Source organism: Myotis davidii, unplaced genomic scaffold (assembly GCF_000327345.1).
Source record: "Myotis davidii unplaced genomic scaffold, ASM32734v1 scaffold562, whole genome shotgun sequence".
NCBI lineage: Eukaryota > Metazoa > Chordata > Mammalia > Chiroptera > Vespertilionidae > Myotis > Myotis davidii.
Window position 1 is genome coordinate 2,004,135 of NW_006293953.1, and position 11,225 is coordinate 2,015,359.

At 39.6% G+C, this 11,225-nt stretch overlaps 1 protein-coding gene across 2 annotated transcripts in view; it reads left to right on the top strand.

The window, feature by feature from the left end:
• Positions 1–1,035: 1,035 nt before the first annotated feature.
• TPX2 (TPX2, microtubule-associated) overlaps positions 1,036–11,225 on the top strand; it is a 56,540-nt gene continuing 46,350 nt past the window's right edge. The window contains exons 1-2 of one of the 2 annotated variants that reach the window (XM_006767862.2): positions 1,036–1,124; positions 3,545–3,624. Coding sequence is in view for 1 of the 2 variants with exons in the window: in XM_006767861.2 (XP_006767924.1) it covers positions 1,116–1,124 (9 nt within the window). In the remaining variant the exon portion in view is untranslated. The remainder of the gene's footprint in view (positions 1,125–3,544; positions 3,625–11,225) is intronic. The other variant, XM_006767861.2, reaches the window with a different exon arrangement.

Below are 11,225 nucleotides of genomic sequence, written 5' to 3' on the forward strand. Positions count from 1 at the left end.
GGTTCTCTCTTTTATTTTTAAATTTATTATTATTATTATTATTATTATTATTATTATTTGGTTCTCTTTTTAAATAGATTTTTTTAGAGCGAGAGGAAGGGAGAGGGAGAAACAGACGCCCAACCAAGTGAGCCACACCAGCCAGGGCCAGACATTTTTAATTCAAATTCTATCTCCTCCACTTATTACGTGATTAGACAAGTGTACTAAACTTCTTTGAGTTCTTGTGGTTTTTCCTACAATACAAGGATAACAACACTCGAGACGTAGTTGGAATTAAAACTGAAAAAACAAGGAACCCAATAAACCGCTGTTTAAACCAGTAATATCAGGTCGTGGACTTTATTAAGAATTTGAGGGGCCCTAACCGGCTTGGCTCAGTGGGTAGAGCGTCGGCCTGTGGACTGAAGGGTCCCAGGTTCGATTCTGGTCAAGGGCATGTACCTTGGTTGCGGGCACATTCCCAGTGGGGAGTGTGCAGGAGGCAGCTGATCGATGTTTCCCTCTCATCCTCGATGTTTCTAACTTTCTATCCCTTTCCCCTCCTCTCTGTAAAAAAATCAATAAAATATATTAAAAAATAGAAAGAATTTGAGGGCCTCCTTCATTGGCAGAGAAGCTGAGGGCGAGTCTATATTGCAGGCAGAGGATTCTATATTAAAATGGAAGTGAATTCCTACGAATATCAGGCACAATGCACAATTACAAGTAGAAAAAAATAAAATTATAATTTTCTTCCGTAAAGGTTTTGGGGAGGTCCAGGATGGGCGCTGTTTTGTTACCTAACTCGACTCCCCGTCTTTTCAATTGGTACCACCTTCCCCAAAGAGTTTGGAGCTGAGCATTCTGGGCTTTGTAGTAAATCCTTATTAGCGCTGTTCCAATGGGCTCCCAAAAGCTCCTGAGACTACATTTCCCAGGAGCCTTCCGGAGGGTGGTTGCTCTTCCCTTAACCTGACTTTCGACATCAAGCGATTTGGAGGGCCAATCGGGAGGCTGGGATTGTCAAGTTCCGGCAGTCTGATTGGTGCATTCGGCTGGAGAGCCTGGGTTCAAATTTTCAACGGCGTTGACTAAATCCCGTGGCGGTTCTTGCGGGCGCTTCGCCGTTACCGATGAGAGAGGTGAGCCGTGGGGAGAAAAGGGAAGCAACTGGGGCGCGGGGGTGCCTTTTCCTGATTTTCGAACGGCTGGAGGTTGTCTCCAAGCCCGCAGTTCGGTCCGCGTTGCTAAGCCCGGGCTTCTGGAGGCTTTTGTTGTGGGGCGCCATCCAGGCAGGGGCGGAGTGGGAGCCGGCCTTCCGGCCACCCTTCTCCTCCTTACCGGATTTCCCCGAGAAACCCGTCTGGGCCGAGTCTAGCGGGCTGTATCTGGAAGTGGAGTGGAGACCGACCGTGGGAAACAGGGGAAGAAGGATGTGCGAGAGGCCGTAGGCTGGTAGTAGTGGTGACAGTTAGTGTTATTCCATACGTGAAATAAACATTTACTGGGCTAAGCCCTCTGCGTGCGCTTTCTCATTTCATTTCCACATCAAGCGAAAGAAGTGCTATTCGTTGCTCCACTTTGTAGAGGAGGAAACTGAGGCCCACAACCTAGACAAACGTAGAGAAATGGGTGAAACAAGAAGAGTGGCTTTTGGGGGAGGAAAATAGTGGTGGTCACCGACAACCACATTTCAAAACTAGATCAGCGAGGTGGTGTGAGAACATACTCGAGGGAGAGTTTAATTCCACTTGGAGTTGTGTGTCTACTTGGGATTTTAAATTAATTCTGTTTTATCTGCATTTGCCTGGCCCTCCCCTTTGGATCTAAAAACTAGGTATTATTGCCTTTCCAATTTCTGGTCCTAACCTAGGACATTTATAGGTAGGAGAGGAAAGAAGTGTGAACCAGGCTATAGTATCATAGGATTGGTTTGCCCCCCTTTTCCTGATAATGTAGTTTCTTTTTATCACGTACCGTTTTCGTAATTAAGTACCATGGACTTCCCCCCAAATCAGTCCTGCTGAGGACAAGACAGCATCTGAGTGCTGTACTGCTTTGTATTGTAAGTGCTCTGGCAATTTAGAGGCAAGGGAGATCAATGAAGCTTAGAAATGCACAAGGGTGGCTTTGTGAAGCAGGTGGGACATACACTTGGCTCTTGATAAGCAAAGTTTGTGAGACAGGAACTAGAACAGTCTTGGTGCATAGAAATCACCCACTTAATATCTACTGAACTGAACAGGCGGATGGGCATTATCTAAATTGCCTATAAAATTGCAGGTATGAAAAAGTAGACTTAATCGATTTGGTTGGTAAATTGGTTTAAACTTTCAAGTTATATAAATAGAGTTACTTTGGCCAGCCTTAGGCGCAAGTCTTTATTCTAACCTTTAAGTTAATTTACTCTACAGTTGCAATTATGCTTCTCCAGGAAAGGGGATTACGTGGGAAGGTCCTTCATTTCTTGTGTAGGAACCCAGTGAAGTCCAGACTTATTCTATATCAGTGATGGCGAACCTATGACACGCGTCTCAGAGGTGACACGCGAACTCATTTTTTCGGTTGATTTTTCTTTGTTAAATGGCATTTAAATATATTAAATAAATAACAACATAAGTCTTTGTTTTACTATGGTTGCAGATATCAAAAAATTTCTATATGTGACAATGGCACCAGAGTTAAGTTAGGGTTTTTCCAAATGCTGACACGCCGAGCTCAGAAGGTTCGCCATCGCTGTTCTATATCCGTATTTTTTTTCTCCAGCCTTTTCTTGGTCTCTTCCCTAATTCTTTCTAACTTGCTGGAGAAGAAAGGAGGAGAGGTTCAAGTGCCCCTTGGCAGACTTAATTTTCTTTGCCATGGGTAAAGGTAGGAAGCAGAATTGAGGACGGAGTAATTTTATGAATAAGTCTGTGTTTGCAACAGGGACATAGAGATCAGCAGCCCAAGGTATTTTGTGAAAAAGGTGTAGAAAACTGGAAGGGGTTCTGCTTTTGTCTGTTTTGGTAGATAAACTTGATTAGGAGGACATTAAAGATTAGCGAGAAAGGTGTAAAGTAGTATGTAGAAGCTTACTTTGGAAGATTTTAAAAGAATGCTAGTTCTACTTAAAACCAACACACCTAGTAAAAGTGTTTTTCATCTTTTAAGTGTGCCTGCTGTCTGTCCTATTTGAATAGGATAGAAGTGCACACTACCACCTCTTGATGTCAATGTTCCTAAATTGGAGGTTTTGGGAAGGTTGCTCTAAAGGGAGTAGGTGTAAGTAATATGAAAGACACCAGGAGACAGTAAATATACCCTCCCCAAATTTAAGAACACTTTTACACTGATGGAACAACAGTCTGTTAAGAAGTTTGGTGTTTGGGGGATCCATGCTATTTGGACCTTAACTCTCAGAGAACTCTGTAGTTTTGAGAGTGGGTATCCTTGATCTTAGAGCTCCTTCCTGTTCTCTGTTAACCTTTTTTACTACAGAGAACTTGAACCTGTTTCTTCATCTTTCTGCTTCTCCCAGGTTCTTGTTTCTTTTTCTTTATTATTATTATTTTTCTCTCAGGTTCTTGATAAGTACTTGCTAGACTTCACGATATCAGAAGAGAGGTGAAAGTATATTGCAACTTTGATTGGACTTAACAGGTAAGTTTGTGTCCACAGTGAATTACATTAAAAAAAATAAAGGAACATTAATATATTAGCTTCAGAAGTATTTAAGTAAGTTTAATATATCTTTATAAAATAACATGTTTTGGAAGAAAATTTATTTAATATTGGGAAAGCAAAAGAAAACAATATAACCCATTGTCCCATCTCATAAACTGTGGCTAACATTTTGATAGCTTTCTTTCCAGTGTTTTTTGTGCCTGTGTTTGGTTTTAAAAAATTATTCACTGAAAACCTTTATTCCCCCAACCCCCAATAGTTATGAACATTTTTTTCATGCCATTAAAATTCTGTAGAACATATTTTAATGGTTATGTGTTATTCCTTTGGTACATAACACCAAATTACCTCATTGGAAAATTATGCTGATTCACATACCACTGACAGTATATATTCATACAGGCACAAATTTATATTTTAAAAATATGTAATACATTTGCATTGTGCAAAAATCAAAATAATATAAAAAGATTTATAGTATTTAAAAATCTTCTGACCCTATCACTGTTGACCTCACTCCCTGTCACCTCAGATGATCACTTTTTTAGGTTCTGCTTCCCAAACCTTTTGAAGAATATAACTCTCTACAAGATGGAGTGATAGAAAATTGATGAGGATTACAACCTGCAGCCCCACTGTCAATCCTTACAAATGCTTTCAGCTTCTTACTCTTGGAATATCAGAACACTAACATTTTACAAAGATTTGTGTCATTATTTGGCCTAGAGGTAAATGGCATTGAATTCTATCCAGGTTCTATTAGTCATATAAGAGTGGATTATGGTTTATGGAATCGATGGATAAATAAAGCAGAACTGAGTGTAATTCTTCAGAGTGATCTGAAACACAAGTTTGGGAGAGAAGTGATAGAAAAAAATATATTTGAGGTTTCTGGACAGTGATGAATTAGAACAAGTGTCCATGTATTCTGTGCTGATTTCAGGGTGCTTGGACAGTGAGGGATTGCCATTGGGTTTTAAATTGACCCAATTTTGGAAGCTTCATAGATCTGTTTCTGTAAACAGATCCAATTTCAACACAGAAATTAGTAAACATAAATGTGGAAACACAAAGTCCATTAACTTCCTTCAGACCTAGTTTGTGACTTAGATTAACAGTTACAATTGCACGCTGGATTATGTTCCATTTACTGACTCCTGCTGATCTCTTATGCACACACAAAAAAAATGTAGGTGTTTTCTCTCTGGGTAAGATGAAAATAACTCAACTGTATTTAACTGTGGTATGTAATAGGATATCTTATCCCTTGTGAAAGTAGGAGAGGGTGTCCCTGGGGAAATGGCACTGCCTGGGATGGGACCATCTTAACTAACTACGCTTCTAATAAAGTCTTGAGTTGCTCTGTTTATGATATTTCCATTTGTTTACCTCATGATTTTTCCTGCAATAGAAATAGGCAAGACACAGCTCAAAAGCTGGATATTGAGATTCTCAATTGAGAACATCTATCACACCAAAGTGTTTGTTTTACTTAGGGCTGCCAGTTCACTATTTCAGCCTTGCTTAGAATGCACCCTTTTGACACTTCCTTCCACTCACTTCTGAACCTGCGCCTTTTGATTTATAGAGCTTGTCAAGACTAGTTATTTTTGGTTTAGAGTGAAGAAGGGTAGACAGGAGGTAACAGAGGTTAATATCAGATAACTGTGGAAACAGGTAGCATTGCTTCTTTTGCAGTCTTCCTCAATTGTGTATGCCCCCCCCCATTTATCCCCCCCCCTTTCCATTTGTCTCTTCCCCTATAAAAACTCAACATTCATCCTTACCCGGTAGAACTGTATTTTTTAGGTATCACTTCCACCAGGAAGCTTGCTCTGACCTTTCTTCTTCTCCTTTTTTTTTTAAATGTATATTTTTATTGATTTCAGAGAGGAAGGGAGAGGGAAGGAGAGAAACATCCTTAATGAGAGAGAATAATTGATCGGTTGCCTTCTGCATGCTCCACACTGGGGATCAAGCCGTGACCTCCTGGTTCATAGGTCGATGCTCAACTACTGAGCCATGCTGGCTGGGCTCTGACTCTTTTTTTACGCTGTTATGCTTCTCTGCACTTCTGTAGTTTATCTTTAGTTGTCCTTGGTTTATCCCCTATTATAGCAAGGATCGCACTGTGTTATAATTGTATTCTCCACTCAACTCTGAGTTTCATAAGGGAGGGCATTATGTATATCCTTTTAGTCTTTGTTTTTTGGAAACAAAAATAAGGTATATAATATGATGGGTGGCACTTAGTAGGCAGTTTCTTTTAAAATATATTTTATTGATTTTTTACAGAGAGGAATTGAGAAGGAGAGGGATAGAGTATTAGAAACATCGATGAGAGAGAAACATCGATTCAGCTGCCTCTTGCACGCCCCCTTCTGGGGATGTGCCCGCAACCCAGGTACATGCCCTTGACCGGAATTGAACCTGGGACCCTTGAGTCCGCAGGCTGACGCTCTATCCGCTGAGCCAAACTGGTTAGGGCAGTAGGCAGTTTTTAAAAGGAAACTAGTTCGTAACATACTGGAGAGGCTTTTTTTCTCTATTGTAGGAGTTATTGGTCAGAAAGAGCTATTTTTTTCACTTATAATGTTCCTAGGTTTGCAGGACTCTGAAGCTATGGTGGATTTAGATAATTTTGAAATGTGATGCTGATTCTTTTGCTTGGCAGTTTAATTTGTTTGGGGGAATGTGGTTGACGCATGTGCCTCCCCCTGCCCCTCCCCAGTGAGACGTGTTGACAGAAATTCAATCTTGATTAAGGGATGCAGGAAGGCATCCAGTTCCCACCATGTATGGGCTCTCTCATTTAAACAGTTGGCTTTTGCCCTGGCCTGCTCCATTTCCTCTAGGCTTTGTGCTTTTCAATTTTTGAAGGTTTTACATTCTATATTTATTATTTATGGGAGAGGAAGTGCGGTGAAAGTGGCAATAACCCTTCGTTACTTTTGACTTTGTTCATGTACTTGTGCTATCACCCTTTTTTGAGGAAAGTCAGACTTCTCAATGAATGCATTTGCTTTTAAAATTTCACCCAAATAAAGATCAGCTGCCTCCTGCACACCCCCTACTGGGGATCAAGCTCACAACCCTAGCATATGCCCTGACAGGGAATGGAACTGTGACCTCCTGGTTCATGGGTTGACGCTCAACCACTGAACCACACCAGCTGGGCCCTTTGCCCCTTTTTAAATTGGATTGTGGTTAGTTTGTTTCTTGGTGTTGAGGTTTATAAGTTATTTATAAATTTGGTATATTAAGCCCTTATCAGAACAAAATATGTTCTCTCATTCAGTGGATTGACTTTTCATTTTGTTGATGGTTTCTTTTGCTGTGCAAAACCTTTTTAGTTTGATGTAGTCCCATTTGTTTATTTTTTCTTTTGTTTCACTTCCCTGAGGAGATATATCAGAAAAAAAATTGTTACATGAAATGTCTGACATTTTACTGCCTATGTTTTCTTCTAGGATATTTATGGTTTTGAGTCTAACATTTGAGTCTTTAATCTGTCTTGAGTTTATTCTTGTGTATAGTATAAGAAGATGGTCTAGTTTCATTTTTTTGCATATATCTATCCAGTTCTCCCATCACCATTTATTTAACAGACTCTCTTTAGCCCATTGTATGCTTTTGCCTCCTTTATCAAATATTAATTGACTATAAAGATGAGGGTTTATTTCTGAGTGCTCTATTCTGTTCCATTGATCTATATGTCTTTTTTTAAAAAATATATTTTATTGATTTATTTGCAGAGAGGGAGAGGGATAGAGAGAAACATCGATCAGCTGCCTCCTGCACAGCCCCTACTGGGGATGTGCCCGCAACCCAGGTACATGCCCTTGACCGGAATTGAACCTGGGACCTCAGTCTGCAGGCCGACACTCTATCCACTGAGCCAAACCGGCCAGGGATGTGTCTGTTTTTATGCCAGTATTATGCTGTTTTAATTACTAAGTTCTTGTATAGTTTGATATTTGGTAGCATGATACCTCCATCTTTTTTCTTCTTTCTCAAAATTGTTCTTGCTATTTGTGATTCCATATGAAATTTTGGAATATTCTAGTTCTGTGAAATATTGCATTGGTAACTTCATAGGAATTGTGTTGAACCTGTAGATTGCTTAGTATGGACATTTTAATTATGTTCATTCTTCAGTGTCTTATAATTTTCTGAGTACAGATCTTTTACCCTTCAGTTAAATTTATTCCTAGGTATTTTATTTTGTTTTGAAGCAATTATGAATGGGATTGTTTTCTTAGTTTTCCTTTCTGATATTTCATTATTGGTGTATAAAACTGCAACTGATTGCCCTGGCTGGCATTGCCCAGTGGTTAGAGTATCAGTTTGTGCACTGAAGGGTGTTGAGTTCCATTCATGGTCAAGATCTCTCTCTCTCTCTCTCTCTCTCTCTCTCTTCCTCTCCCCCTGCCCTTGCACACTCTCTCTCTGAAAATCAATGGAAAAAAAATATCCTGGGGTGAAGATTTAAAAAAAAAGCGACTGATTTCTGGATATTTATTTTGTAACCTGCTACGTTACTGAATTATCAGTTCTAGTAGTTTTTGTGTGGAATCTTTAGGACTCTCTATACACAGTATTCTGTCATCTGCAAATAATGACAGTTTTACTTTTCCAATTTGGATGACATATTTTTTCTTGTATGATTGCTGTGGCTAGGACTTCGGGACTGTGTTAAATAAGAATAGTGAAAGCAGACATCCCTGTCTTGGTTCCAGTTTTAAGGGAAACACTTGTAGTTTTTGCCCATTGAGTATGATGTTGGTTGGGGTTTATCATATACTAGAGGCCCAGTGCACGAAATCATGTAAGACCCCAGACTCCGCTGTGCAACCACAGGCGGGACCCATCAATGCACCCCCTAGTGACCGGTCGTTTGGTCATTACGGTGTTACAGCCACTGGCTATATATACATACATATGGCCTTTATTACTTTGAGGTATGTTTTCTCTATTCCTACTTTGCTGAGAGTTTTTATTATAAACTAGAGGCCCGGTGCACGACATTCGTGCACTGGGGGTGGTTCCTCAGCCCGGCCTGTGCCCTCTCGCAGTCCCCACGGGGTCCTTAGGGCTGCAGCAGAGGCGGGAGAGGCCCCACTGCTGTGCTTGCTAGCCATGAGCCTGGCTTCTGGCTGAGCGGCACTCCCCCTGTGGGAGCGCACTGACCACCAGGGGGCAGCTCTTGCGTTGAGTGTCTGCCCCCTGGTGGTCAATGTGTGTCATAGTGACTGGTCATTCTGCTGTTCGGTCGATTTGCATATTAGCCTTTTATTATATAGGGTGGATGTTAGATTTTATCAAATGCTTTTTTTCATCTATTGATAGGATCATGTGGTTTTAATTCTTCATTTTGTTTATGTGGTGTATCACATTAATCGATTTGTGGATATTGTACCAACCTTGCATCCCTGGAATAAATCCCACTTGGTCATGGTATCTGATCTTTTTAATCTACTGCTGGATTCGGTTTGCAATATTTTGTTAAAGACTACCTCGTTTTTGAAGAAATATTTATAGGAAAATCTTGCATGATATAATAATTCCAGGTTTTGGAATCCTATGGACCTGGTCTTAAAACTCAACACTGCTATACTAGTTGGTAATTGGAGTAGCTTAACTTCTCTGATCCAGTTTCCTTATTTGTAAAATTGTGATGATGATGATGACGATGATATCTACTTTCTATATTGTTAATTTGTCCCGACCTGCGGGACAACAACGAGGGAACCAAGAGACACCCTAGGAGAATGAGACAAGCAAGGGACACGAAAGAATGGAGGCAAGACAGGATTCTGATCAAGCCTCAAATTTTATTCTTACAGCGGCAGAATATATATTGTTTTAGGGACGGGGGGTGGGTAAAGGGGTCTATGGACAGTAACCTATGGGCAGTAACCTATCACTAGAGATTTAGTAGGCTCCGGATGGCTGTGCTTATCAGCAGAGATGCGTGATTTAGTGGCCTTCGGATGGCTGTGTGCTTATCAGTGGGGAGGTGGGAATTAGCAGCTGTGTGGGGGCAGTTTGTCTTTTTACTGCTGGCCAAATTGCAAGACACAGGTGGTTTCTAGTAATTAGGAGTTTCTGAAGGAACCAGAAACTTATAGTTCTTAAGATGACCTTGTCTAAGCCAATATTTCTAATGGCTCCCAACATTAATTCAGTTTAAATGAGATGATTTATATGAAGTGCCTGATGAGGTGCTTGGCCTATAGTAGACAGCAGTATTTGAAATATATTATTACTTACAAATGGTTTTGTCTCTTGCTCCTTGACATTTGATATTGATCTACACAAATATCTATTTTAAAATAAATATGAAAGGTAGTGAGTGGTGCAGTAGATAAAGACATACCCTTTAGAGCCTGTCTGGATTTAGATTATGGTTCTACTACTTCTTAGCTGTGTTGTGACCATGAATAAGTAATAAATATCTTTGCCTCAGTTTCCACTTCTGTAAAATGAAGGTAATAGCAGTACCTACTTCATAGGCTAATTGTGAGGATTTAGTGATTTAATGTAAAACACTGCTAACAGTGCCTGACATGTCATAAATACTCAGTAATTAATAGCTATTATTATTTTTAGCTTTTTTCAAGTTTGCATACCTTTTTATTAAGTCATTGTCCAGGGCCAATTTAACTTTTATACAGAAACATTACTAAAGAAAGAGAATATGTAACATTCGTATATGTGAGAGTTAGTAGTTAATTTATAGACCATGTAAATGGGAAGCATTATTTAAAAAAATCAAGAGTTTTAACAGTTATTGCTGGATTTAAGAATGCTTAATAAAAATTCCAGAAAGCCCTAGAAACATAGATTTAGGGGGAGATAAATACTGCTTAACTAGTTCTTTAAACTGAAATGGTATGCATTTATATAATAAAACCTATTCAGAGAGTATAAAAGTTCATATAATACAAAGTCTTCTGACCCCAAACTCCCAGCTCTCTTCCCAGACCCAAATACTGTTAACATTTTTGAGTCTCCTTCCACAACAGTCTGTGTATGTACTAAGGTATAAATGAGTATATATTACTATTTGCTCTCTTTTTGACATGAATGGGGGCACGCATTTCTGCATTTTGCTTTTCTCATTCAGTAGCTCTTGGAGCTTATTCTGCACATATAATCACATATAAAGTTACCTAATATATACGTTTGTGCCATAGTTTATACAACAAATCTCTTATTGGTGGAATTTGAGTTTTCAGTTTTTTTGGCTTTTATGCACAATTCTATAGTGAATGTTCTTATACTTACATATATGCATAAATACATACCTGTAAGATAAATTTTTATGTTTGGCAAGATCTCTCAAAAAGAAAAATGCAAATTGCCCTCCAAAGAGGTTAGCAGTGTAGCTCCATAAGTAAAAAAAGAAAAAGGGATGTTAGGGGTTAAACTTGAATACTTTCCAGGTGGTTTTCAGCAGCATGCTTTGGTGGAATCATGGTTTTCAGGAGGGTAAGTGGGGTTGCTGCAAAATTACATTCCTGCCTCTTCCCTCCCCCAACTTTAGTTGTCTTCATTACATTCTTGCCTGGGAA